Source organism: Hippocampus comes, unplaced genomic scaffold, assembly GCF_001891065.2.
Source record: "Hippocampus comes isolate QL1 unplaced genomic scaffold, H_comes_QL1_v1.1 C16789162, whole genome shotgun sequence".
Classification (NCBI taxonomy): Eukaryota; Metazoa; Chordata; class Actinopteri; order Syngnathiformes; family Syngnathidae; genus Hippocampus; species Hippocampus comes.
In genome coordinates this window covers 1-865 of record NW_017838936.1, presented here as the reverse complement: position 1 = coordinate 865, position 865 = coordinate 1, and the positions used below count along the sequence as shown (strand labels likewise).

The following is an 865-nucleotide window of genomic DNA, read 5'->3' as shown; positions in this document are numbered from 1 at the left end:
CACAAGCAGTCAAACTCGGAGTGTGGAAATAATGGGTGTGCAGTGTGGGAAGGAGTGTTACGCTATTAGCATTGCTGCTGCTCTTACATTCCTGACTGGTATCTACCAGGTAAAGAAACAACCTCCAAGTTCCCCTACCTGAAACACGTCACAGACTGTAACATTGCTTAGACGCCAGTTCACGCATGACTCGATTGAGGATAAGGAGAAACTGGATGGACAGATGAGACAATTTAGTTTCAAGATTTGAATAGAAGAGATCATGATATGGTTTTTCCGACCAAGTACATAGGACAGTCTTTGATTTATGAATATGAAGTCTGACAATCGCCTCCACAGGTCATGATGGCAGTGTTTCGGCTGGGCTTCGTCTCAGTCTACCTTTCGGCTCCCATGTTGGATGGTTTTGCCACGGGAGCCTCGTTTACTATCCTGACCGTCCAAGCCAAATACCTCTTGGGTCTGAAGATTCCTCGCCATCAGGGCTATGGCACTGTCGTTGTAACCTGGATCAACATCTTCGCCAACATTCACAAGACCAACGTATGTGACCTTATCACCAGTGCCATCTGCATCACCGTCTTAGGTAAATAAGGACCAGAACTCTTTGGATTGTGCGGAAATATAGATAAGGCGGTCATTACATTTTGGGGCCTGGGTGTTTTGGGGGTTCTGTAGTGGCAGGAAAAGAGATCCAGGAACGCTACAAAGATCGTTTAAAGATCCCACTGCCGACTGAACTGGTCGTGGTTGGCGGAGCGACGCTGGCCAGTCATTTTGGAAATCTCAACCATCATTACGGCACCAGTGTTTCAGGTCACATCCCCACTGGCTTCATCCCTCCTCAAGTGCCCAGTTTTAGTCT

At 47.4% G+C, this 865-nt stretch overlaps 1 protein-coding gene across 1 annotated transcript; it reads left to right on the top strand.

The window, feature by feature from the left end:
- Positions 1–6: 6 nt before the first annotated feature.
- Positions 7–860, top strand: LOC109509157 (sulfate transporter-like; the record flags this gene model as incomplete). The annotated part of the gene is made up of 3 exons (XM_019859051.1): positions 7–109; positions 340–586; positions 679–860. Coding segments are annotated over exons 1-3 (507 nt in total), but the record flags the coding sequence as incomplete, so codon positions are not given.
- Between the last annotated feature and the right edge of the window lie 5 nt (positions 861–865).